At 47.1% G+C, this 26,512-nt stretch overlaps 1 protein-coding gene across 6 annotated transcripts; it reads left to right on the top strand.

Annotated features, from left to right (window-relative positions):
• The first annotated feature begins 569 nt into the window (after positions 1-569).
• LOC118512079 lies at positions 570-26,512 on the top strand. 6 transcript variants are annotated; one of them, XM_036056021.1, is made up of 11 exons: positions 570-907; positions 18,814-19,326; positions 19,404-19,539; positions 19,609-19,759; positions 19,832-20,343; positions 20,424-20,537; positions 20,621-20,721; positions 21,875-21,975; positions 22,211-22,403; positions 22,566-22,666; positions 22,754-26,512. In XM_036056021.1, exons 2-11 carry the CDS (start codon positions 19,071-19,073, stop codon positions 22,910-22,912), a joined length of 1,824 nt encoding a protein of 607 aa, XP_035911914.1. In that variant the 5' UTR covers positions 570-907; positions 18,814-19,070; the 3' UTR covers positions 22,913-26,512. The 6 variants fall into 6 exon arrangements, with proteins under 6 accessions (XP_035911914.1, XP_035911913.1, XP_035911911.1 ...); XM_036056020.1 differs by having other exon boundaries at positions 570-920; XM_036056018.1 differs by having other exon boundaries at positions 570-999.

Below are 26,512 nucleotides of genomic sequence, written 5' to 3'. Positions count from 1 at the left end.
AGCGTGTGGTTAACCTCCATGCTGTTTACGTCACCCTATCTCCTTGCGTAAAGAACTTTGGGGCAACATTCCATTCTACCAACAGGAATTCTTGCCACAGGTCGCGCTATCGTCAAGATGATTCCTACAATCTGCCAGAAAAAAAACGTAAAGAAAAACTCACGAATACTACGCGTAGGGCTACGAGATCAGAACACACGAGAGTATCCTTTCTTGGACGGAAATGCAATAAAAAGAACTTGAATGAAACCACACGATGGTTCTTTCCACTTGTTACACGTTCACTATGGAAACACACGAACCATCGGAGAGAAGAAGCCGTTGGAAACTATGTAGTTCGCGTGTGTGTGTGTGCCTGTGTGTTTTTGTATGCGCGAGATTTCCGTCCAGTTTTCCACGCCACCGGGATTGTTTTGCGTGGACAGGGATTCTTTATCCTTCTGCCGAGGGAAAACTACCGAGAGCAAACATCATCAGGTGGGGAAATTCGCCAACAAATTCTCTCTTGATTTCTTTCTCTCACTCTTTCTCTCGCTCTTTCTCTCATCGTGGTACTCGGGATGATCCTTGATGGTACACGTTTGGCCGTTGCATACGCATCAATCAACCTTCATTCCACGCTGAGCACTCATCCCAGCGTGTGCCCATCATCACAACCCGGTCGTCCGTTGCACAAACGAAGGGAACCGCGCGTGCCATTCGCTCGGCGGCGAATCGACTTCGAGAGCCAGCAGTCCTGCAGAGTCGTGCCCCAGTCATTCAGTCAGCCAGTCAGTCAGTTAGCCAGTCATTCAGTCAGTTTGGCAAGGATAACGCTCCGAATCGGTCGTCCTTGATTGCATCGGTGCTTCGAGAGCAGGGGAGCGTGCGCTTCGATTGCGCTTTTCCACCAACCAGTGCTATCCCGGTGCGTTATACCTGTGAGTGTGTGTGTGTGTGTGTGTGTGTGAATTGTACGTGTACTGATGTGTTTTTCACGGAACGATTTTCCGAACGCGAGTGAGTGAGTTTTCCCTTCTTTTTTTCGGAGGATTATTTTTGCACCAATTCGAGCAGTCTTTCTCGGGGGTAGTTTTTTTCTGGCCAACGGAACACAGTGTGTCCTCATATCCCGAGGGTCAAGACAACGACGGTGCTTTGTGTGGCTGTCCGATGTGTGTGTGTGGTTGTGACCGTGTACGTATGCAGGTGTTTCTGCAGGTGATTTGACTCGCATCCACCGAGCAACCGTTTGTCTTGGCTGCAGATGCTGCTGCTGCTGCTGCTGCTACTGCTTCCGGGTGTGTTGCTATTTTCGGTACGTCTGCCCGAATTTTTCAGTGTCAGTGTCAGTGTCGGTGAGCGCCGCAGGACTGAAAGCGAGATTATTTTAAAGTGACAACACGAATTCACTAGCACATCCACTGAGGGCACTAAGAGACTAGAAGAGATTATTTGACGCGAATCTGCTGCCAACGATGACTAGGACTCCAAATGATAATTTGCCTCCAGATCCAGATTTGTGCAGTGATTTGCATTTTTCGCCGATCCCTCGAGGGCACCACCGCCTCCATATTTGCAACGGCTTCACGTAATCACGACTTCGTAACGCGTCACTCTTACGCCTTGTGACGTTCGCGTTGGTCTGTTGGAGGATGCGTTTTTTCTCGCCATGTTGTGCCTTTACATCGTACTTCATTTAGCTCACACTTCCTTCGACATCAGCGCGCTATTATTGCTACGTTGCGGAAAATTAAATATTACCACCTTCCAAACAGACCGCATTCCCCCAACACACGTCCTCGGCCTACGTCACCGTCCGGAAGAGCCTGCGGCAAGGACTAACGCCATCACGTCTGCAGCCTGTTATGTGATTGAGTCTCAAGAGATCCTTGTTTCCGGCTCGAGCACTTATGTGGCCTGCATTTTAGTTCAGTGCGAGGACCACCTACGTCCGCCTGTCTGCGTGTGAGTGTGTGTGTTTGTACGTGTGAAAATCCTTCTCCCCACCTCCGATCAGTACGTGCGGTCCGAGCAAGTTTGTTGGCACAACCGAAGACCTGCTTTTAGGTGGGTGAGGTTAAAAGGGCGCTACACTTTAAGCGTTCGTCAGAGCCCGGGGAAGTGTTGGGGCCGATGTAAACTCCCCCATCACAACAACAAGAACTGCTGCACAGCTTGAAAACAACGTGTAGTACAAGGCGTGTGTAAGCGCCTTTTCCATCCCATATTTCTGTCCATGCCTTCCATCTTTACTCTCACTTCACAAGCTTCAGGCAAACATAAACACTTTTTGCCACCCGAAAAGGCTTTACACGACGCCAAGCAGGGGACAAGAAGCGATTTCTTCGCTCCGTTTTATCTTCCCCAAGTGGCATTGGAGTTTTCCTTCGCGGTTTCGCGGTGGTGGGATGAAAATGTTTGTAACGCGCGGTTTTTACTATCCGCTAATCTTGAAAAAGTTCAACCGAACCGAATAAGCTGACGTCGGGATTTTGGTCCGACTTTGAGCACCCCCATCCCCACCCGACATCCGCAGAAAACGCGTGAGTGTTTTATGGAGTGCCTTTTGTGACATTGGCAAATAAAAATCATCTTCTCGCCACAGTTGCTGCGAGGAAAAAGGGTGGAAATCTGCAAAACGCTGCTAACCAGTTAAGAAGCACTTGAATCGAGCGTTGCAAGGAAGAATTTCCATTTCACTAATGGCTGTATTTTGTGTGTCAGATTACATTTCTTACAAGGTGGACGAGAATCTTATGTTAAACGAACTTTATTTAGCAAACTATTCAGCTTTTCAACTGCGAGAAACAACAAGCAGCAGCAGCAGTAAATTCATTAAGCTGGTTGTTAATTAATGTTGAAAATTAATTTCTTCCTGTTTTCCCAACTAAGCGTCAGGTTGGGTCAATTTAATCCCAGTGTTTTATAGCAATTGTCCCACAGTTTCTATCGCCCAACCGGACAGCTTTAACATTCAAGACTTCGATTGTCCTAAGCGGGAGAGAGAGAGTGAGAAAGCGTTAGAGCGATAGAGAGGCAGGCGACCGATCGAAACGGAAGGAAAAATGCTTCACCACTTTAGGAGGAAATGCGGAAATCTCCGAAAATTTCGGGAACAAGGATGCTTGCTTTTCCCGACAGTACACGCATTTTCCGCATTCCGACCCGAGCCTTTCCCTTACCCCGTGCATCAGCCAACTGTCCCCACGGTTGGTCGCTATCGCCTCTCCATTGTCTGCCAGCGCTTGAATCGCCTGTCTAAGAGGAAAAAGTTTCCCCCATTCAGGGGTATTTTGCATGACAAAAAAACATGTTCCTACCGGGAAAAAGCCAAGGATGGCCAAGGGTGGAGAAAAGTGGTTCCGATATTTGTTCATCCAAGCGTACTCTTGCCACTGTTTCGGTGATGTTTGGTGGATGGAACTTTTCTGCTGTCCAAGACAACAAAAAAAGCCGTCGCTTCAGGATGAAGACGGAACAAACACACCAGAGCAAGGAACGAACGAACGAGCGAATGTTTTAAATGTGTGTGCGTGTGTGCCTAATTCTGTTGCTAGACGATCGCCGAGTACGAGAAGCTCCGGCGAAATTGAACCGGGCCTCCTTCTATCCAAAAAAAAGGGAAGCCACAAGAAACGATAGACGTGGAGGAAGCGAAAAAAAAGTGTGTATCCCAACAAAGCGATCCTTTTCAAATGCTATAATGGATATATCGGTCCCCCTATCCCTCGCCAGGCCCGGTCTCTCGTGGCTGCGCCATTTGTCAACTGTTCTTCATCGCTACTAATCCCAGCTGAATGCTTTTGCTACTCGATTAATCTCTTATCGTTTGCGAATCTTCCACTCGTTTGGTTCGTTTCTGCTGTGCGCCTTATCTCTGCTGTGCCCTGCTGATGTGTACGGGCCGCCCCTGAAAACGCGAGTCAGGCTTTCGGAGATGGTTTTCGGCAATTGAATTTACCTGTAGCTCCTGACGTCGAAACCGAACGTCACCCAGGTGCTGGTTAGTTGGAACGCACAAAAGGAAAACTCATCCAATGAATTTCCACTTCCCGCCACTGTCCCCGTGGCACTCCTCCACGTGTTGCCTTTCGGGAAGTTTGTCGTTACAGTTCGACGACAACGACAGCGAAAACGCCTTGCAGTGCTCAGAGTTCCTACTCCTTTGGGGCGTGGAAAAAAAGCACGACACAAGCGAAAAAGGGAACAAAAACAGACGAATTTGGCATTTTCCACCCCCCCAGCCCCTCACGAGATGATAACGATGATAATCATGATTACGATGCTAAACAAATCGGCCCTATCGGGATTACGTGGAGGAGGCGTCGTACCAGTGTGCCTGCTGCAGCTGCTGCTGCTGTACTCATAAATTGTCAAAAATGAGTAAAAAGCGAACAAAAAACAGAACAAGGAATGTCTTGGACGATTTACAACCATTTTTCAGACTTGTTTCTCTGTTCTGTTTCGTTTTTTTTCCTTCCACTTCATTGTGCATGCGGAAGATGGAATAAATGTCCCCGGAGCCATTATTGCGCGGTACTTTATTTTTATTTTTTGACTGACAAAGGGAGGTGACAGCAGAAGGAAGCGTTTGTTCTCGCGCGAATCCATCTCGATGGATGGATAGATTGGATGATATTGTTTTAAAATAAATCATTCATTTTATTAATAACGAACCATTACGCTGAAACGCTCCATTAAAATGATTGGAGTTGAGATGAGTATTTATTTGTGGCACTCAATCAACGGGCTGATGTTTTTTTTTTGCTCGCAACTCTCACCGTAAGAATTGATTAATAAGAAAGTGAAGTTATAAGTACGTGGATGACCCCAAAATAGAGAACTAGCAACACAATCCATACATCGTTGGCCGTACGCCAGCAGCTCGAATAATAAAGCGAAACATAAAGCGTAACTGATTGCCAGTAATTTCCCCCATTTTGCTTGGGAAGTCTAGCCAAAAGTACAGCGATGTGTGGAGGCTCTTACTCTTGGCATTGATCCCAGATATCGCTGGCTCGCTATCAGCAGTACAGCAGGAAATGAACATCAGAATAAAGAGATTCGGTCCCAGCAGCTCTCGCTATCATTCCTCCGGCCCTTCTAAGTTAACTATTATCTGGAATCAAACCGAGAAACAAAAATCAGACATGCCAGGACACGCAGGAAATCGGCTGCCAGTGGCCATTGCTGCCATTCCATATCTGCCTTTATTTGTTACCATCCAAACGACATTCGGGTCCCGTTACGGGTGCATTAACATGAAGACATTCGCCCACAGTCCCAGCATCCCCGCCATCAAATCTGCAATCGGCTACAAGTACTGTTGCTCCCGCTGTGCCAAACGGTCCGTCCGATTTCGGTTTCAGCCTCCGCTGCTCCTGCTGCTGCTGCTGCTGAGACGCCAACGTGCGATGATGGCGGGAAATGAACAGCTGGAACCGATACACATATATCTCGACCCCCCAATCTTCCAACCTACCAAGCGCACAGATCATCGGTCGGAATGATTATCGGACTTGGTTGGGATTTCTTTATTTCTTCCATACTGCTCCATCGACGTCCATCCACCCACGAGTGGAGAGTGATGTCCTTACGGTTCATTTATATCCTATACCTTCAGCCAACCAACCAACCAACTCACCCTCCTCTGCACTTTTGATGGGTAACAGTGTACAACGAGCGACACAACATTGCAGGCAAAAGGTCTCGGCTTTTTTCCGTTATCCATAACGATGTCAACATATCCCCCGAGGAGAGAGAGAGGGAGAGCGAGATGAGGGCAAACATCAAAAGGTGAGAGGGAAAATCGATGGTGATGGATGGGAAATTCAATGGTACGCATTCGAATCCGTCCGGCGGAGTGATACGTTGCCTGAAGAACTAATCCACCGACCGTTCGTTCTAGCGCAATTCGAATGAGCAAGCTTTAAACGGCTTTATTCAAAAACCTGTTGCAAATTGCATACTTTTAGGCGGTGTTTTTAAACCGCGTACCAAAGAGCGCCCAAAGGTATGCAATTTGGTGTTTTAACAACCTATTCGATGCTTTTTCAATGCTTTCCAGCAATGATTTCAGCTGCAATCGACTTTAAAAAAGCTATATCAATGGAGGCACCGTAATTCGATTCAGTTTTATCTATTTGTTCGACAAGAGCTGCTCTGATAACTTTATTTCCCCCAGGACCACACGGTGATGAACACTCCAACCAAGCACTTCTAAAGTAAACTTTTCAATGTGTCCATTTTATGGCGGAAAAAGTAATAAAACTATCTGCACTGATGCTTTAAATGGAGCTGCACTTCACGGAGGTCACGTTGACACCCCACGTGCTGGTGGTGGCGAGGATGCAGAAACCGGGAAATTACACCGACCCCAGGACCCGAATTCAACCACCCCAGTCCAGCCGGCTGGACAAAAAATGATGGCGTAAATCTGTGTATACACACACACGGCGCATATCCTCGCTACACACCTGATGAACGATTTTCCAACCTCGAATGTTGGTAGAATGGAGCCGAAAATCAATCAAAACAACCATAAATGGAAGAAAGCAAAAACAACATCGAAATTGAGTTTTATGGTTCGATTCCATGGCTCGATTCTCTATTTCATTTTCACGTCCCGCGCGAAAACCCCATCCCCCCCAGGCGGCAGGCGCGTGTGATGGAGGTGGTGCGTGGTCCACACGACAGCTGCACCCGACAAGCACGGGCAGGACAAAGTTTGTGTCGTAAAGGTGTGAAGGTTGGACGTGCCAAAAGCACACAGCATGATGCGCGCTGTTGGGGGTCGCATGTCGCATACATTGTACCGCGCAACGCCATAATACGCTTCATACGCCGCTAATGTGTGCTGTATGAAGTCTTGAAGTAGATGAAGTTTTCTCCATTTTCATTCGGTCCATTCTATGGGGTTTGGTGGATGGGCGTGCGGCAAGTTCTCTCTCTCTCTGGGGGCCTCACCCGACTTTTATTGCCAATTTAATGCAAACGCTATTTTACGGTGCTTCTTTTTCCCGCCTGGCGATCCTTTGTCCTGATTCTCTGCTTCCTCGCCATAAAGGATCTGTTCGTGTACAGATTTCGCGCATAACATTTTGTAATATATCTCAAGCCTTAATGTAATGCTAATTTCATCCCGGAACACCCCGGTAAGAATGGTGAAGAGTGCTCTAAATTACGTTACCTTACCTATTGCCAATCTACTTGGCGCGCCTTGGTGTGCACTGGTGCGACTTGGCACACCATTTTCGCCCATAAAGACGGCAGTAGGATCTTCGGCTCGATACAAAATCAATCACCCGCCAGCATCGCGAGGCTACCACCAAACCAAACGCACTGGCAAAGCAAAGAAAGCATTTGAGCTCGATAGCGAAAATATTGCTGAACAAACACATTCTGTACGATTCATCGATTTGTTGCTGTGGCAAGAGAAAATCGAGTTCTTGTGTGTTCCCAGCCACGAAAAGAAAAACGCAACCTTCCACTGCTTTCAAGGCCAAAAAAAGCTCTTCGTTATGCCTCGTTTAAAATTGAGTGCAAATACTTCTTCTGCCATGCTAAAATAACCACTCGGAGTTGGACTTGGACTCTCGCCGGGACCCCGAGGAGATCAATTGTTATCGATTGCTGCTCTTTCTGCCGGGCCGAGCATCAGCCTGAAGCTAGTAGCATTTTTCCTTTCCAGCTCATTCGATTCGGAATCCTTTTTCATTGGAAACCGCACATACAAGCACACACACACACACTGAAGAGCTGAAACCCATTGGATCTAGGGGGAATAGGCGTATAACAAGCATAAGTAATCGTTTTAAATAAATTATGCTTTCTTGTGTGTTTGTGTGTCTGCTTTTGTACGGTACATGGTAGTATAGGGTTTCTTAATTTATTTCTAAGCGGACAAAAATCCTTACAGACTGTTCGCTTTCTGCTGCTAAAGGCATCTCGGATTGCTACGAGCCTGTGTTTTTTCGTTTTCCACCGGCTTGTTGGAATTCATGCGATCGTTCCGTACCTTCGTTGCGTCACTCCTCCGAGCCGACAGCTTCCCGATAATCTTCACGAAATCACCTCCCGACGAAAAACAAAAAAAAATGGGAAAGAACCCACCCAATGCAGCTTCAGTGGAAAAAGCTTTCCCAAACCCCTGTTCGGGGGGATCCCTTGGAGGGATGAAAGTATTCCCTCCGGTTAAAAAAGGGATTCATTTCCCACACAAATACACTTCACGCAGCATCGGCGTTGCCATTGGAGCCTGCCAGAGTTGGTATAATCACAGTAGCACGAACAGAATTCAGCCAGCAAAGCAGGAAAGCACGCGAACCCAGAAAAGGGAACAAACGGAACGCACACAGAAGTATGTATCCTTAAATGAAAATATTTCTACAGCTTCTCTTGTGTCGGATCATTTACGAACAAACGTTTTGGAGCAAATGAGAAGCCAAAAGATGAGACCAGAGAAATAAGCAACATCAGCACATTGTTATCGTACCTAGAGGTAACCTGGTGTGCTTAACCAAACAAAGCAATAGCGAGGAAAAAAGGATTTCTCATAAAAAAGGGAGTGACTGGGGCTGGGTGGTGGAGCTCTGTATCTTGCGGTGAGCCAATTACGGCGGATTTTGGGTTGATTGGTTGCGTACCGTCTCTATTCACTCTCTATTTACCTTTGGCGAGCGCGCATAATCAGTCCGGCCAAAGGCAACGGCTGCCATTCAGCACAAGCAGCATCGGGACCGAGGGATAAGAAGCAGCAACACATCACAATGAATTTCATAATGCCGAAAATTATTATCCCATCCTGGCGGGCAACCCTTTCTGCACTGCACTACCCCGAAGGTTTGGCAGAAAATTATCAAAAATAAAACCGATTTACCCAAGGTGAAGTGAAACAGTATACATTTCCACCATTAAGCTTCCTTTTTTTTGCTTTTGCTTTAATGATGAGCGAAGTGAAAAGAAGCGATTTGGAAATTCGATTCCCATAATGGAGCCGACGGAGCCAAAACCCTTTCCCTTCGGGGCGCACCTTCCAACAACGCGGCGAAGCCTGATTGCGTCAATATTTGAGAACTCCGGCGCGCTAACCAGCAGCAAAACAACAACCGCTGCCGCGTTGAAACAGTAGCGAAAGCAGCCTGTGTCTCCTTCGTCTCTCCTTCCATCTCACCCCATCATACAACCTGTGGCCACCGAAAACGGGGTAGAACTTTGGTAAAAGTACAGTAAATTATTACTTTTCGGAAGCGGTTCATTATGAGGTTCGGTATCCCAACGCTCCGCCCATTCGCCCACCACAGCACTGCGCCCTCCCACGCAGTGGCAACAATTTGTTGATGAAGAATTTCTAAAGTAAATGACCCATCGATCCTCCCCGGTGAGACTTTTCCAGGGTTGGCTCTTTAACTTTTGAGCGTTGTTACTCACGCTGCTCACTTGCTGCCATCTTCTTGGCCGGAAGTTAGCTCCCCACGTACGGGATCCATTCATTTATCTTGGCCGATTTCCTTTTTTTCATCTTCCTGTCTGGCTTCTAAACAGACAACCTCCGAGTTTGTGAAAAAGTCATCAATCTTTGGTGAGAAATCGTCGTTTATAGGAATACGGAGCACTCACTGGTGACATGCTGGAGGCACACGTTGATTGCAAACCGACTCCCAGAGCCGCGAAGGATGCTTGCGAAGGATTAATTTAGAACCCGGAACGCCCGGAAGAAGCGTCCCATGTGCCCCATGTGGAACAAGAATCAGCAGATCCCCCGACACGCTGCTAGGGAATCTGCTGTAACGGACGGGACGAGATTGGCTCTAATTACGGTTTAATTCAAATTAATGTCAGTGAGAGCCAATTTATGACACGCTTAAAATGCGATTATCATCACTATCACATGCGCACGGTGATGGTGGAAGGTGGAGAGCAAAAAGGCGGAACCCTACCATTGAGTCTCCAGGCGAGAAACTGGCAGATTTATGGACAAACACGTTGCTGTGCTATCTGTTCTGCCGAGGAAAAGCGGAAAACTAACCAATCGTAGTGAAGTAATCGAGTAGGCAACGATTCCCAGGCGATGTTTGCAAGCTTTTCAAAATAGCCGTTACAGCGAGGTTGTGCTACAGATTGCATACATGTAGGCGTTATTTCTATATAAGGCGAATCTTTTACTTTTCAACTATTTTATGTCACCAGTCTTATCTAAAAGACACTTCTCCACCATGTTAAGAGCCCAATAGGAGCTTGTGCCTGTGCTCGTGCTTTAATGGTAATGCCACTTGAGCTCGCTCTGGGAACGCATCAGGCTCTTACCGTCACTACGGATTCGCAGTTCAACACTCTTATTCTAGCATCCGAAGCGAAAGCGGATTGAAGTAGGCAGCAGCGGGAGGCGAAACGAAGTAGCCAGCAACACGTGTCATGGTCAGAAATTGGTTCTATAAAGCATCGGCAATCTTCCAGCCACTGGGCGACTGGTCGTTGCAGAAACACACAACACAAATAAACCACGCTTCATGTGAGAGCGTACGGCGAATCGCTATCACATGTCCATTGGTTCACAGGTCTCGGTTCACAGCAGATTGTGTCACCGGGCTCGAAGATGTCGTGCGATTATGAGTGTATGTTTGTGTGGTTCGCCCTAATCCGCCTGAATATCTCCATCATCGCTTTAATCGTTAAATTGCTTCGGTTCGCCCGATTTCCTCGACAACAAATCGAACACGACACAGCACTGTCAGCTTCAGCTAACGAGAAGCCTGCGAACGGAACACATGCGTCCAAAACAATCGGTCCTCCCAGTTGCGCTGTGCCTAATCTGGCACATGGACGAATCGGAAAGGTGGCATTGGGCTGGAGAGAGTGACCACCAGAGCTAATGCGGCTTTTCCATCCCAGGATGCTGTTGGATGCTGTGCCGGATACTGTTCCATTCCGGTGGAAGGATATTGATTGATTTCTACTGTCCTTCAATCCAAACTTTGCCCATTTCGAGCCAGAGTTCGGTGTAATTTTCCGCCCTGTAATGTGTATCTCGTCGCACTACTCGTCGGGTACGCGTTAGACGTACTAGTTTCTGCCCATTCGACGCGCCCCATCGGCCGATGGGACCGCCAGGATAAATCCAATTAATTAGCCTGCTCGACAAGCCTTCATCATCATCATCATCATAATCCCTGCTTCATCCATACTCCACTTCAGCTGTCGGATATGTCGGACGTCAAAGAATGAACTTATAATCTGCGGAGAACAAGGCCACATCGGAGGTTCCGATGACCGAGACTGGTTCGGTGCGGTTTGTTTGTTGTGCTGATTATTTGCAAGTATTAGCCCGATCAGGAACGGGCTTGGTGGTTTGGGCTTAGCAGAAAAAAAAACATAAATGCACAAAGTGGTCCATTGGGACACGGGAGCTAAGCATTGTTGAAAGCGTTTCCATTAAAACTAAGATGTTTTCGCATGCCTTTGGCAAACAAAACACCGAGAGCCGGTCCTTTATCTCCCTCTTATGCCTTCCAGCTACTGCTGCTGCTGCTGCTGCTGCCGAGCGATACTAAGCAAACAGTTGCTGACCAGCGCGCGTACGAACCCAAAATCCTTCGGGGCTACAATTTGTTCTGCCGGTGTACATCAGGTCAAACGACGGTACCGGCACCTGACGGGAAGCGAATAATAATTCAATACTTATATTGTTTTCTTTCGCTCCTTTTCGAACAGAAGTGGGTTTCCCCGGAACCGTAGGCAAGAATCCATTGGCCAAGGTCACTAACACCGTTCGACAAATTCGCCGAAAAAGGATAGGAAAGGTCCGTGGAATTCTGGCAAAAAGGATAAGAGTGCGAACAGTCGAGGGAGATTTCTAATCGAAATCATAACGATACATTGTGTGGTGCTCATGGGCATCGTTTAAAATCAGGCTGTCTCCGGCAGCCTAACAAAAGAAAGACTCTCGCCTAGATCCCTAGGACCTGATACATCACTTGAAATTGAACCCTTTTTTCCTGCCCATTCTTTGCCGTTTCTCGCAGCAGGAAATGAACCTGCTCGAACAGAAGAGCCTCGGGCACGGGATTCAACATTACTACTTTATGTCCGGCAATCAACCGGAAAAGGTTCCAAAATGGAGGAATACTGGGGATGGCAAAAGTTGGAAGTTGTTGACCACATGCACACACACACACACATCACACGAGCTCGACCAAAGCCATCAATGTCAGGGAAATATTTCAATTACACTCATCCACCACTTTCTTCCGGTTTTTCCAACACTGCCAACCACAACCATCGACCGCTTGTGACCGCTGCTGGTGGTGCCGGCGGTGGTGGCTTTGTGGATGATGTGCTGCAGCGTTCCGGTCGTCCTCGATCCATCCTTCGAGCTGATGTGTACAAGAAAACAATTCTCGAGTTCGCCAGCATGCCTCGGTGGGTGTAAATTCCTTTACACCTTTGCACACATCCATCACCGGCTGCTAGCATCGACACGTTGTTGTCACATCCATCTTTTCGTATCGTTTTCATCGGATATTGTCTGTCGCGTCTCCTTTCACTCCGCCCGGGCCCCACACCATTGTCCGCGCGTGTTGGTTCCCATTGTGATGGTCACATCATTTTGCTAATATTAAATTGTACAGCACACAACACCACCAATGTCCCACAGGTATGTTAGTGCTTAAAGCTACAATTCAATATTTCTACCAGTGACGAGTTGTCGTCGAGGGTTCCCACTAGTAACACCGGCCATAAAACCATCCGAACACCACGACACACTGTTCACAATGTTATCCTTTATGTGGCCACCATGGTCGAGTAGAGTGGAGTCCATGGCTGACACAATAAGATCCAACAAGATGTGTCCGGCTGAGGCAGCAGCAATTGTGTTGGGTCGAGCTGCTTATTAGTCGAACGCCGGGCACTCTGTCGGTTGACGTTGATGAACTGCACAATGCCCGAGCCCTACCAACCACCAACCCCACCCAAAAACCACCCACCCTAGATGCAATTGTCAGTGAGCGAGCAACATCAACATGAAACCGTAGGACCAATCATTGTCCGGAAAAGCCACAAACCCGCAACCCACAGCGTGTTCGATCTGGCAACAAGTTTTCCACTCCCTCCCTCTCTTTCTCTCTCTCTCTACCAATCCTCCCGCTCGGTTGAGGATCCAAGTCGTGCTGCTAATGCTAAGTCCAGCACAATCCCGGATCGATCCTTACTCGCTTCCACCATCCATCACACCCGGAAATGGTAATTACGCTCCGGCAGAATACAGCGAATAGGAATCGTTTGCGAAAGACGAGCATAATTGACTCGTTTTCTACACCTGGCATCGAGCCTGGGCCGGAGAGAGTCGCGCTTACGCCAACGGCCATACTGTGACACGACCAGAGGATGTGCACTGCACTTGAAACTTACTCCTTTGCAGCAGAAGTGCCAGCAAGAAGCTGCATCTCGGCCATCTGCGCCTTGAGAAAGGATCGATTTGAGTTATGTATCCGTATCCGGTTTAATTCAGCTCCCATTTCTTACACACCGGAACGGGAACGGCAACGGGATCTTTGTTTGATACTTCACCAGCAAAGCGGGGCTATTTGATTGTACTCGGAAGCTTCGTTCCGGACGACGACAATTTGCAAAAACTTCACCATGCAGCCAGACCCGGTCCCGAGTCTGACAGAAAGCAAAGTTTGCTCGGTTTTGCATGCGAACAAGTTGTGCACTCGTTGTCTGTCTGTCTTCGAGCTGCACTCTTGAACTTTTCCATCGCTCGTAACTGGGAAATGAGATTCCGGGAGAGCTGAAGTGTTCAGTTCTGGCTGGCTGGCTGGCACTTATTACGTCGAGCGCTGGGCGAGATACAACACGGGAAGCTTTAAATTTAGCCGGTGGCTCCCCAACCGACCATGACAAGCGTATGTTAGACTGCGCTGGTACCACGCATCAAACCCGACACGTGCGTCCTTACGCTAATCCAATTCAATCCAATCCGATCCCGGTGATCCGCCGCGTCCGTACCTTTGCAGCGCGATTTCACTAATCAAACTGAAGAGAGCAAAATCAACGGGAAATTTTCATTAATGAAATTGATCCGAGAAACGAAACTCATCCCCAAGCGTCGCTGGGAAAGCGAGCGTCCGCCCCTACCTGCCTTGCAACCCCGCCACGATTCGGGTGGATGAAAATCGAAGGAAAAGTTTGACGCAATAACCATTCGCTGGATGGTAATACCCGCACAACAATAGACGCTCTTGATGAACTCATAATTTTCTCGTCTCGTCTCAATTCAAGGATCATAATCCAACGGGAATATATTAGCTCGAAAGTGCTACAACTACTACTCAGCTAGCGTGGAACAGGATGAGAAATCACTTTCGCAAAGCACGATCGTTGGAACAGCTAAAGCACTTCTCCGCGGGCGCATTTCAATTAGTACGCAACCCAGCCACACAAATCCACTGATAATGCTTCCCATCTCGCGGGATTCCTTCTTTTTCAACGATTTTGCTACCATTTTATCTCGTTTCATGTTTCATTTTTAATCACACCGCAACGCAATTCCTGCGCCAAATAATGAGCCCACTTCTTTCGATGAATACTTAAACAGGCCGTCGTTGTGGCTTGTCCGTTTGTTTTCCACCGAAATGTACACCGGTCGTCTATGACGGGGGAAAATCCACCGCTGGAGTGATGACATTAAAATATTCCTTTTTAATGACTCATCCGCTGCTACAATGGAACTGTGTTGTTATGCTCCTACAGGAGCGGAAAAATGGAATCGCAATTGTGCGTTGGATCTACCGGGAAGACATTAACTATTTAAATTCATATTATTACTGCACAATACTTTATTTAATTCCCGAAAACGGTTCAGTTGCGATGAATGCCGTTGGAAGCGCGCCCGGCGGTATGCAATTTGCATTTGAATAGCCGATTAGTATTATTTTAAAAATTGCATAACTTCAGGGGTATTTTCATGATATTCAGAAATGTTTTAGGAGTGAAGGGTTTTTTATGTAATACAAAAACAACTTGCATAACTTCAGGCGTTTTTACAAGAAAATACCCAAAAGCTACTGTTGCAGGACTGTAAAACTGAAAATATAGATGAAGATATTATGCGAATTTATTGTAAAATTCATTTAATATTTTTGGGAAAATTTAATCAAATTAAAACCTTTAACATGAACGACATATTAATGTTCATATGTTACCCATCACGACACGATGAGGTACACCATACGGTTCGAACGGTTTAACATAGAGGGGACGGGAGTGGGGGAGGTAAAACGCCGAGTGCCGGTCTGCTTTGATTATACACCTCCACTCCCATCACCTATCACCACCCGCCCGCTGATGAGATTGATCCTTTTGTTGGTGTCCTCGTCGTTGTGCCTAGCCTTGACGTTGGCCACAATAGCACAATGCCATTGACGATCGGCTGGGAAAACGGTACGCCCGCCCGGTTGTGGAAAATGGCGTTTACACACTGGTTTTCCCTCACAGACCCACTCGTCCCCAAGCCTCCCAACTGTTTCCTCCTTTTATTATTGCTTCCATTGACATTGACATGGGATACATGCAAAATTAACTCGCTTAACCTGGAATTTTTATGGTCCTGAGGTACGCGTTCCGCGCTTCATATTGCTTGCACGCTTGCCCCTGAGGCGGCGAAAATGTGGAAATTGTGTGGTTTGTACCTGACCGCAGAGTGCTCCCCTCACACACACACACACACCGCCGTACTTGTCGTCATCGTCGTTGCTGTTGTCCCCGTCGTATCGTTGCACCTGAGGTGCCGTATCCTGGTGTATCGCCAACAAGCTTTATCCGATGTAAGAGAACTTGCTGCGACTCCACAACACGGCCCCCCTACCCTCTCCACAACCATCCTCCATGCTCAACCTAATCAAACCCATCCGTGCTTCATTATGATTGACGGAAATATGAAAATTTCATTCGCCGACAACGTCAAAACGCACAAAAACAAACAAAACTGTCACAATTTCGCTCTCATTAACCAACGGCCAAATCTCCACACAGCAGCTGCTGGCAGCTGGCTCGTAGTCCACCTGTCATCAAAACAAGCCCCAGCCCGTAGGACCGGCGAAACACGTAACGGTCGCCTAATTTTTGTGCATAGATAAATAGGATATTCAGTCACGCGGCGCAGCGCAGAAATGCTACCAAGAAAAAAGAAAACAACCATTCTACGCAACTAACCATTTATCATAACGGCAAGATTCGTGGCCACGACGCTTTTGCTGACACGATCCGCTTTCCATTCGCGGGAACGGTAATGAATAAAACATTCTCGCAAGGATATGCAAACGCTTTCGCCCATCGTGGGCTAGCGAGAGAGCTTAGCTGATTATACCATTCCTTGACACTTTCGACACGAGTTTGGGAACACTGTTTGAGAACATCCCCGCCTGCAGCCCGAACCGATGAAAATGGATACTTACTTATCTTTCTACCGAAAATGTATTAAAAATGGCTGCAGTGAAGAAAAAAAAATGGTTACTTTACAGTACAATACTTAAAAAAAGGGCCAGGATCTATATTCAACCGAAAGGAAATGAAGTTCATTGGCGTGGTTGTGGTTCGCGCGGAATGTGGGGCGAGAGTAGAGCGGAAGCTTGTTTCATCCCTCCAATTCCCTCTTGCCGGGCCGCAGCTCCACCGTACCGCAAGGAGGGCCATTGGGCAGATGGGGGGGGGGGGGGGAGATGCTACCGAGTTGACCGAACCCCGACACCGGTCCTAGATTAAATTGAAGCAATCAAAAACCAGCATAACAGCAAACAGTGGCGGAAGTGGCAGGAGAATAAACCGGGAGAGCGAACTGAGCCCAGGAACTGGAAGGGGACGGGGAGGGAACGTGAAGAGATTAATGCGTACCTTTGGTGGATGTTTAACGCTACATCGCACAGTGTTTAACGAAAGGAAAATGGCAATATGCTTTATTAAGCAATGTGGAACCAGAGAGATAGGGAGAGAGAGAGGGAGAGAGAACTTTTTCAAGGAATTTGCAGGAAGAACTTGGCTTGGCTCATGTCTTTGGTGAATTTTGCGATTGTAATCTGTTGCGCATTATAGAAGAACAAGCATTAAAGACCTTATCTTATCGCTTAAAGTTATGCATTTCGCCTTGCAAAATGAATTTATGCGAGCGGAGGTCATACATCAAAAGTTCAGTTTAGGCGTCATTAGCATAGCTTTTATCGCACTATAATCGGAACTGCGTAATTTTAGAGGTGTTTCACTATTTTCCCCGACACGATGGAAAATCTCGCTGACTTTCATCTACTTTAATAGCGGACACCAATGGCGTCGAAATATAATACCCGGCGCGCAAAGCAGAAGAGCGCCCAGAAATGGGTCCTGACCGGAAGGACGGAAATTTGTTCACGCCGTAGAAAGAGAATTTTCACGTCAAACACGCCCGACACGCTTCCTCTGTCCAGCTGTCACCTAGCCAACACTTTGCGGAAAGCGGAAGCGTACACACCGACCACACGCGCACAGACGCACCGTGCCCGGTCCCCGAAACCCGGTTGACCTGCATCCTGTTGACGTGGATGGGTTGCTGCTCTCGTACCTCTCGTTACTTCTCCGGTGGACAAGCGCTTCTTCAAATGATTATACCGTCCCAGTGTTTGGGAAGCGCAACAGCGTGCTTTTTTGGCTTCGCCGTGCTTGACCGATTTTGGCACTCGGTGCTCAGCAACTCTCTGGATCGGTCGTGTGGAAGAGACGATGGGTGATAGGCAGACCGAAGACAGATTCCGGAACGTCTTCGCTGTGAATCGCCGTTTTACGTCCTTGCGAACAAAATATTGTCCGGCTGTCATGACTTGGCGTTGTAATGTAATTTCGAATCCTTGAATGTCCACGATGACACCCCAACGCACTCCCTCCACAGCAGCAGTTGTCCTTTACCCTCTTCGGCAGTCGCCGAAGGAAAGGACTTCAATACAATTTCCTTCGGATTTTAGGACACTGTCCCAGCAAGGGTTTCGTAAGGCTGGAATACCTTTTTCTCCCGTAAATCCACGCTGCATTAATGGAGATTTATCTGCGTACCACCTTACGGTCGCCTCAAATGAACTATTTTTGCGGTACACAGAACATCATCGCTTTCGCTCCACCATCACCCGGCCATTCTAACCCACCCAGGGAACAACACAGAATATCAGGAAAAGAATTCATGTGGATTTTGTAGATGGAAGGCGTGATTTACGACCACTTCCCGTCCGTGCTTCGCCTTCACCCCCAAAACGGACAACGATTCAGACAAAAGGGGGCCATTAGTTTTCCACCTTCGCACAGCACGGGCCTCACTTGAGAAAGGTACTATATCATCGAAGGGATTGGCCCTGGATGGACACCTTCCCGGCGAGCTCCACGACCAAGATTATCGTTTCTGTCGTTTGTACCGGGGCCCTGGTTTGATGGATGGTTGTTTTCGTTCTTTCGCCCATTTTTCCCACCCTTTCGAATTGCCGCCGTTTCCTGTGCCTATCCCTGTGCGGCTGTACGCAACAATTTTCCCATAGAGCACCACCTGAACAAACGTAATAGGCATGAGTCTTGAGCGCCTGGGAAGCTTTCTGTTTCCGAATATCGATCTAAGTAGAAATCTGCTGACTCAAAAGGAATGTTGTTGTTGTTGTTGTTCGGCACTGAGCCAGGATTGTCGCTTGTTCCTTGGGAAATTGTTGTTTGGGTGTGACTAATTTTGTTTCTTCGTCCATGTCAAATTGTGCCGGGCTTTTGGGACATTGGACACGGACGTAGACCTAATGTATCCATTTGAACCGCTTTTTCCTCGTCGCCCAGTTTGGTACAAGTTCCAGTGAAAACAGCATGTTCTAAACATGACATTTGCCAATCAACCGGCGATGAAAGCGAATAAAAGTGAAGAAACTGTGAAAGGAAGGAATTAAAGCGTACAACAGCACTAAAGTCGACAAGAACCATGTAGCCAAACATGTCACGTCAGCATCGTGGTACAGACGAAGGTTAATATAAAACGGCCCCCCGTTGCACCCAGCCCGTGTCCGTACACTACTCAACAACTCCAGTTCTGCCAGAAAATGGAAGATGGACAATCCCGCAAATCCACCAATGGTCACGGCCATCCACGGCACACACGCGATCTCAAGAAGACACACGCCGATTCCTGGCCCAGCACTACCAAAAGAACATCATTGCCGGCGAGCCCCAAGATCATCAAGACTACCGAGGATGACTCCAGCGTTGGGGACGTGTTCGAATACTGCCAGCAGACGTCCGTCACAACGCCATCGACGGTGGAGATCGATTATGGCGCCATTAGTCCACGTTTTGAACGTAAGTAGACATATAGGGAGAATCCCCCGGAGATCTTCCAACTGTGTAATAATAACTTCTCCGGTGCTCGATGGTAGGCAAACGGTTCGAGTTTTGTTACCCCTCCGTATCGAAGGAAGATTTCTCCAACAGCATATCAATCGACACGCACGACATCGATCGTCAGAAGAAACGAATTTATCCCAGCAAGACCCCGGACAACTCGCTCGAAAAGTATGTCCGCTCTGTGAAGTATTGGAGTTCCTTTTCTAACTCATTCCTATCCACCCTCCCGTTCCACAGTGAATCGATTCTAGATGGTTCGATGGCGAGCTGCAGCTCACCGGGACATAGTTCCTCCGCTAGGGCCAAGTCTCCTTCGCACTCGCCGCGACATTCGCGCCGTCAGCTCAATAGCGAGATTATCAACATAACCTCAAACCCTGGCTATCAAGTAAGATGAGCCCATCGATTTGGAGTTCCTTTGCGGAGGGTTAATGTTCTTCTCTTTGCTCCCACTGGAAAGGTTCTAAGAAATTCTCACTCCACACTCGATCGCACCTGCTCCGATAGCGTGGTTTCGCTGACATGCCGCAAATCGACCAGCGATCTGACCCAAACGAGCGACATCGGTATGAGCGGCATGGGTTCGATGGGCGGAAGGCAGGGAAGACGCCGGAGCAGTCACAAGGGAGGTCTCGCATTCCTGGCCAGCAGGAAAGGATCGCGTGATTCGATCAAGAGTGCGGCCTCGAATACGTCCGTTTTCTCCAACGAAGACATCGGTCCGCTAGCGTTCCAGGCGTCGGCCCGTGGCCGCCAGAGACGTACGTCAAACTTTCTCGAGCTTCCCGTGCCGGATCATGCGAGGCCACGCGTTTGCTCACTGCCCGAGCGCCCGTACAATCCACGGCAGAGCGACGATCTCTACCGGTTGCGTCACTTTTCGATCAGCAAAGGAACGGTGGTCAACTGCGGTGATTCGATCATATCGCGAAGATCGAAAAGCAACACGAGCGTCAACTCCACGGCAAGTCGGTAAGGTCCTAAACGGCTGAGCACACATTAAACGGTGTAAATGTTCAATGTAATGTGTTTTGGGGCTTTTCCCTTAATAGCGCTAGTGAAAGGTCACCGTTCGAGGGATCCTGTTGCGGTGGAGGATATGCCACCGTGGATTCGCTTCCTTCATCTCACGGCGAGGACGACGAGAGTGAACCTATTCCTACCAGGTATGTCTACTGCTCGTGAAGACATTGCACCCTCGCGGAAGTAACGCAACAATTCCGTTCGTTCTGGGTCTTCGCCTCCACAGGTATCGTGTCGTCATGTTGGGCGATTCGGGCGTCGGCAAAACGGCCCTGGTTTCACAGTTTATGACCTCCGAGTACATGCACACGTACGACGCCAGTCTTGGTAAGTTACCGGAACGCGGGCACGTTGGGAAAGCTGGACGCCATAAAACCCTGGCTGGCCATTATTATTAATTGAAAAGTGAACTACTTTGTGTGAGGAAACAGAAAAAAAACACATACTCTGCAGCCAACAGCGTTGCAGCCCGGGAGCGTTTCTGGTGTAATCAGGAGCATGGCCACCGTTCGCTGGAATGCACTTTCGTTAATGACAAAGCGGCAGAGACGCGCTGTGGTCGGGCCGTTTTCCAACTTACGTGTAATATCAAACAAATTAGCTAGAATTGAAGGTTAAAGTCAACGTCAGTGTAGCTAGCGAGCAAAACGAGACGTCATAGTACGACAAAAATTTGCTGCTGCTGCTTAACGAAGCTCATTACAGGATCTGCAGTAGTTTGTGCAGGCAGCCGTTATTTCAAAGCGCAATATTCCTCACCTCTTTCGATGCGGTATGTGTGATGGTGGCCATGTTGGTGTTTGTGTGTGCGTGCGTGCATAATGATTTAGTCTCCATTTGGAGCTGCCAATATTCCAATTAGCTCGGCTAGAGTAATAGGAACCGGAAACAGCACATAAAAAGCCTCGAACAAGCCTCAGAGCGCGCCACCGAACCGGCGAACGCACTGGAAACAGGGAGCAAGTGTTATTTTCATTTCCACGAATCATTGATTTAATTCTACCCCCGCGATGGAGGGCTAAAGTTGCGACGGGTGTTCCCCAAGCGGGAGGCAGTTTTCCTGTAGAGCCGAGCCGAACCGTTTTCCACCGTGCGATGGTGGCAATGTTATTAAATTCTATACCCAGCGCAAGCATGGAACAAAAAAAAAAACGCCTCAAGCCGCGTGCTGGAAAACTCATGTCAGAATGTTGTAGCGTTTTGTGGCCGTGGAGCACAGTGGGGGTGGGAAGGTTGGGTGGGAAGAAAATGGTGGGGGGTGGGAAGATGATATTTCGAGTGGTAAAATGTAATTATCGGAACTCGGCGGAGATGTGAGATGAGCTTTGAATCGGTTTGTTCTTTTCTCGCTTTTTCTGCTCTTCGTTTTTCTTTTTTCCATTTTCCACCTCACTTGTCTTCACTATTTTAACCACCACACAAACGGTGAAAACGCCGGGACATGTACGCATCCGCGTCACCCCTTCGTCTACCCAAACGGATCGGAAAGATGATGAGTTCGGGGAGAAGACCGTTAGCGTGCTGCTGGACGGTGAGGAGTCGGAGATGATATTTATCGACCATCCGAACGTGGAAATGAGTGTAAGTAGCTTAATCATTTATCTGGCTCTCGGTGTAGGTAAATTTGATCAACCACAGCAAATTAAACTTCCAAATGAAGAAAGCTTTATTTGTAGTGTTTTGTGGTTTATCAATACGTGACCAAAGCGTTGCCACATGCGGAACGTGTCCGCTTCACCGAACGACACGACCGTTAAGCCTGTCCAAAATCCTCACCCACCCCGAACGTTTACGCCAAACTCTGCATTCCCTACAGGTGGAAAACTCGCTCTCGACGTACGAACCGCACGCCTGCGTCGTTGTCTACTCGATCGTCGACCGGAACTCGTTCCGGGTAACGGAGGAAATACTCAACTATCTCTGGTCCGAACACTACACGAAGGAGAAGGCGGTCATCATAGCGGCAAACAAATCCGACCTGGCCCGGGCCCGAGTCATTACCACAGCCGGTAAGTGATGGTGGAGCTGTTGGCATCGGACAGAACCGGATTGGTTCTATCGAAAAACTCCAACCAACCGGAATTCAGATACCAAAACGAGTTGCTGTGTGACACATTCGGCTGCTATTACTGACCCCAAAACACGCCATTTTCTTTCCTTGCTTATCGCAGAGGGAAAGCAGCTAGCCACGTCCCGGGAAGCAAAGTTCATCGAAACGTCCAGCGGAATTCAGCACAACGTCGACGAGCTGCTCGTTGGCGTCCTCAAACAGGTACCGCTAATCCGATGTATTTTAGTGCACATTAGAGACTCATCGCTCGCACTTACCCCTTTTTTCCCCCCAAATACACACACCCAGATACGGCTGAAAGAGCAGCGTGAAAAGCGTGCCAGTGCAACCAATCTGCGCAACTCCCGCACGCAGATGTCGCTGCACATTGCGAAGGAGATACTGCACAAAATTTGTCTCACCGACATCACCAAATCGAAAAGCTGCGAAAATCTGCACGTGCTCTAAGCGGCGGATCGGACATCGGATGCAGGAAAAGACCGTCGTTTGTTATTTAGTGCCAAACTAGTGATTGCGGGAGACATGGAAGGGGGATTTTACTCTGCTAGAGCTTTTGCGTGTCCTATTCGAAAAGCCTTCTGGGATGATCATTCGTGTACTTACTACTACTGCTGGTCGAACAGCCAACAGCGTCGGCCTATGATGAACAATTTCCCACCGAGAAAGAAGAAATCAGGCGACCAAAAAATAGAGGAAGAAACCATAAATGTGTGTGTGTTGGAAAACTAAAAGCCGAAAGAAATATGGATGGAGAGGCGCGTGAGAAGAGGGGAAAAACAAAACTTAGTAGTAGACAGTGTTACATGTACGATGTTTCTAAACACACATAAAAAAACAGGAATTTTTGTGTCGTTGTAAGCATAAACCATAAACAAACCAAGCTGTCAACAGTGTCAACCGCTTGACTTGTGTAGTTGGAAACTTAGAGGACGGAAGCCTAAAGAGATACTGGAAAAGCATACTAACTACTGCGTGTTTTCTGGCATTTCGCAGCAAAGACTGGCTAATATAGCTCTATTTACTCAAGCACATTACTATCTCCCTCTCTCGCTCGTTCACCGCGTACTGGTCGTCACGCATGCACGTACATACTGGATGGAAGGATTGAACAGCTTAGTGTTTCGCAAAGGGTTCGAAATGGGATTTCCCATATCACATCATGCAAGCCACCGTCACAGTCGTGTTAAAAGCGACAAGTATTAAACTTTTCCTCTAATGAATGATGGATTGCATAACTGTAGGCGCAAGGTCACGCGAGATATCTGATTCTTTGAATTCGTTACACTATTTGCCTCAAAGTATGCAAATCCGCAACGACGCCGCAAACGCCTGCAGTTATGCAATTCCCTTTCCGCGTATACTTTGTCGTTTTTAGGCGCGACTGTCACACGCATAAAGCAGGCATTCAACACCGAATTTCGACATTACGTTAAGCGAGCGAGAAGGCACACTTCTTCATGACCGGGCGAGGTTAGCTCGACCGGTGTTATTCGAAGACAGGATATCTTTACAAACTACTAACTGCAAAACCGGCAAAACCAAACCAAAATCATACATATACACACATACATATATATATACAAATATTATAGCTATATACAAAGAGTATACACGTGTTAATAGCCTATTTACTGAACTGTGTGTGTGTGCGTGTTTGTGTGTGTGTGTGTTGGGGGAGGGAGAACGTGTGTAGTTGTCGTTGAATAAATATGCCATTTTTACTCTGCCGCTTTTGATGGTGCAGCAGCATCTTAATGCATTGTCAGTGGACTTCGATCAGAGAATCGATTCTTACCCTTCCTAGACGAACCCGAGCTGCAACTGTCACTGCTCGATAGCTGTGAAAAAGTATTCAGGTCACCGCAGCATTCCAATCGCCCTAGTGCTACTGGGCTTCATAGTTTTTGTACTCTCCCTCCAGACCCTGATCTATACATCTAAGGCTTCGAAAAAATGTGTCCCCTTCGGTCTGTCTCGCCTTCACTAGCATCTTTTTTCACCGTATTGCATGGGAAGCTGGCTCTTATTGGAGGGGTCGTAAAAACAGACTGGCGCAGAAGGTTTCTGGCTGTTTTTTTTTCCCGTGTAGCCCCGTGGGTTCTCCTGGGTACGCCACATAATGCATTCCAAGAAAGAGAGCAACCTCGTAACTGAATGCGGTTACTGCCAGATAAATTAGATGCTAGCAACAGGTGTAGGGTAATGTGGCTCAGCATGCAGCGTTCCAACAGACGAATGCAGTTTACTATTCCCTTTCTTTTCCAATGAATTTGAAACCATACAGTATTATTTTTCAATCGCACTCCGTCGAGTGACAAAACAGCAGCTTCATTGGGACTGCGAAGAATATCACTAACATAAGATTAAAGCTTTAAAGTACACTGTAAACCAGCGTGTGCAGTAGCCAGTGATGAAGACATGTAAGAGAACAGTTACTAAATCAATCACGGCTTTGAGATATGATTTCCACGCTCCCAACTTGATTCCAATTCCCGTCAAGTCAGCACGTAAAGTGAACAAACTGTAACCGGACAAATGACAGAGGTGAGAGCTTTAAATGTCTGCAAAGCATGTCCCATCCAAGTCCTTCCGTTTTCTTTGCCACCAAACATATATGCACGCCTCTGCCTCTGCAGAAAACCCCACTCCAACATTCAGATCCCCATACATCAAAAGCTCGATGTATTTAAATGTTCAACAAATGATAAGAAATTGTTTTAAAAACGAGTGCACGCAACTTATCAAATTTTATCAAATCAAATCAAATGGGGGATCAATGAAGAACAATATCAAAAAAAAATCCAAGTGAAATACTAACTACAAGTACTGAGGCGCTAAAAACGCGATTTATTCGATTTGTCAAAAGTGAGCGAGAGGAGCGAAAACAAACACTTAACTAAATTGCACTGCGGCCTAAAGGTAAAACCCAATCATGACGAGCGGTTGGTAGGGAGAAATTAAAGTAAATGTAAACACGGAAACTATAATCATTCTACTTACCGAAAGTACCCGGCGGCAAGCACTGAGCCTGTGAAAGAGAAGAAGAAAAAGCAAGTATGTTGAGATGGTTAAAACATTGTAAAACTTATCGAAAAAATGCAACGTCAGTTTCCAAAGACCTAAGCAAGGAAAGGAAGTAAGCGAATGCGTACTGTTACAATTTCTGAGAGAAATGCGTTTTACGGTAGATTGTTTGTATAAAATACTGCAAAAATCTGTCAATTATTGCTCGGTGGAGATCTCTTTCGACTGCTGAACAAAACACTCACATCAATAAGTTTAAAGTTATCTGCAGCCTCCAGGGAGCGTCGCCCCGCGACTGCCTGGCTGGAGCGTGTGTTTAGCGATGTGTCTGTGTGATTGTGTTTTTGTGTGATTAGTTGTATGTAGTAGGAAAAAAGAAAACAAACCATGAAAAAGCATTTAATACTTCAATAAAGTACATCCTTCAAAACGAAAACTGTGACAAAAACATGCACATAGCGAGATATGATTCCTAACTAATATGTGCTACTTAAGGCGTTAAGAGACCGTAAAATCAAACAAAGTGCTCCACAAGCGATTAGCCTATCCCTTTCGTTCCGTAGATTATTCCAGAAATGCCCTATTAAGAGGATATTCCTTCTTATCGTTGCTGTAAGTTTTATTACCTACTTTTATGTATACAAAGGGTGTTATCACATTACTTAAAAGAAACTTATTCTAACTGCAAGCGAAACGGCCTTCGTAGCTTTCTTAAAGAACTACGATCGGAACGGCTTTTAGTTCGATGCAAGGTGGAACAAATGTTTGAATATTGAGCCACACGGCGAGTAAATGGTAGAAAAGTAAGCTAAGCAAATGTGACTAAAGCTGAAATCATTAACGGAAAAGGGAAAACAAGGATCGCACACGAAACGCTTCGTACCATTTTCCGAGCTGATACTGAAACTGATCCGTAAACTTTCAAAACTGGAATCGATATACATACATGCATACATACACACAAAAATATATATATAAATATATTTAAAAGAATGTTTAATAAACATTAAGGACTAAACTTTA

This window comes from Anopheles stephensi, chromosome 3 (genome assembly GCF_013141755.1).
Source record: "Anopheles stephensi strain Indian chromosome 3, UCI_ANSTEP_V1.0, whole genome shotgun sequence".
Taxonomy (NCBI): Eukaryota; Metazoa; Arthropoda; class Insecta; order Diptera; family Culicidae; genus Anopheles; species Anopheles stephensi.
Note: the sequence above shows the minus strand (reverse complement) of the source record. Positions and strands in the feature narration are given on the sequence as shown.

Excerpts from the sequence above, each read along its gene's own strand:
- LOC118512079 (XM_036056021.1), top strand. The coding sequence starts at position 19,071 with ATGGAAGATGGACAATCCCGCAAATCCACCAATGGTCACGGCCATCCA. Across the intron at positions 20,538-20,620 it reads AGTGAACCTATTCCTACCAG|GTATCGTGTCGTCATGTTGG; the intron begins GTATGTCTACTG and ends TCGCCTCCACAG. Across the intron at positions 21,976-22,210 it reads ATCCGAACGTGGAAATGAGT|GTGGAAAACTCGCTCTCGAC; the intron begins GTAAGTAGCTTA and ends CATTCCCTACAG.